This window comes from Arachis duranensis, chromosome 5 (genome assembly GCF_000817695.3).
Source record: "Arachis duranensis cultivar V14167 chromosome 5, aradu.V14167.gnm2.J7QH, whole genome shotgun sequence".
In the NCBI taxonomy this organism is placed as follows: Eukaryota; Viridiplantae; Streptophyta; class Magnoliopsida; order Fabales; family Fabaceae; genus Arachis; species Arachis duranensis.
The window spans coordinates 79,977,444-79,978,864 of NC_029776.3; the positions used below are offsets into that span (position 1 = coordinate 79,977,444).

Genomic DNA, 1,421 nt, shown 5'->3' on the forward strand with positions numbered 1-1,421 from the left:
TAATCATAACATTCTTCATTTAAATTTCAATTCATTTATTGGTTGTAGTACCCGGCCGCCAAAAAAGCTTTCATTGGCAGCAGCAAAATTTGACAATAATCTAAGCCTTGATAAAAATTAAGTAATCATTATTTTTTAACAAAATAAAAATCAAGTCACATGCATGCACAGCAAACTAGTTCAATTCTCTGTATAAATAGTTTCTCTCGTTGTATATACTATCAACACATCTCAGTTTGTTCATCAAACACCAAACCTTGGATTCTTACTTTAATTTACATAAAAACACATAATGGTCCTCCAGAAATCATCATCATCAACATCATCTATGGTGTTTAAAGTAACGAGAAAGCCAGCGGAGTTAGTAGCACCTGCTGGACCCACTCCCCATGAGCTTAAGCTTCTCTCCGACATTGATGACCAACAAGCTCTACGCTTCCACTATTCAGGGGTTCAGATCTTTGCTTACAACCCTTCAATGGCAGGGAAAGACCCTGTCCATGTCATTAGAGAAGCATTGTCAAAAGCACTTGTGTTTTATTATCCATTAGCTGGGAGACTTAGGGAAGGTCCTAGGGGAAAACTTATGGTGAATTGCAGTGGCGAAGGTGTATTGTTCATGGAAGCTGATGCAGATGTTACACTTGACCATTTTGGTGTTGATCCTCTTCCTCCATTCCCTTGCTTTGATGAGCTCCTCTACGATGTTCGATCTTCTCATGATGGAATTATTAACTCTCCACTCCTACTTTTACAGGTTAAATTATTTACACACACGATGATAGTGTCGTTATAAAAAAAAATCACTTTTGGACTCCAATCCATATACGTACAATTAGACAACAGGTGTCTTACGCTTATAATTAAAAGGAAAAATTAAAAATTTTTAGTAACAAATATAACATTTATCAATAATTTTTATTTAATAGTTACAAAAACTTACAACTATTTGTCATTATAATATATAACTATAATGACAAATATATAATTATTATAAAAGGCTTGGGACGAGGCTTATAGAAAGGTAGTTTGCGAGAGTAAATTATTTATTTGTGATATATTTATCTACTTAATATACTAAAACTGGGTTTTTTCCAATTAATAAAAGTGAGGTGTCACTTTTTCGTGAACCCATTTTCCCTCCAAAATGAATACATTTAATGAATGATGCATGATTATACTAATATAGAAAAATATCTTTATTATAATTATATAAAATCAATATTTAATGCATTATTAAACTATTTATCAATTATTAATAAAAAATATTTTTAATTATTTTAATGAATAATACATAATTATACTAATTTAGGAAAATATCTTTATTATAATTATATAATATCAATATTTAATGCATTATTAAACTAATTATCAATCAAAAATATTTTTAAACATTTTAATTATATTCATTTTAATTATAT

The 1,421-nt window shown here is 29.4% G+C and overlaps 1 protein-coding gene across 1 annotated transcript; it reads left to right on the forward strand.

Annotated features, from left to right (window-relative positions):
- The first annotated feature begins 292 nt into the window (after positions 1 to 292).
- On the forward strand, positions 293 to 796 carry LOC127747638 (13-hydroxylupanine O-tigloyltransferase-like). Its single transcript, XM_052261747.1, has one exon. The coding sequence runs from the start codon at positions 293 to 295 to the stop codon at positions 794 to 796; it is 504 nt and encodes a 167-aa protein (XP_052117707.1).
- The last annotated feature ends 625 nt before the right edge of the window (positions 797 to 1,421 follow it).

Coding starts and splice junctions, on each gene's coding strand:
- LOC127747638 (XM_052261747.1), top strand. CDS start 293: ATGGTCCTCCAGAAATCATCATCATCAACATCATCTATGGTGTTTAAA.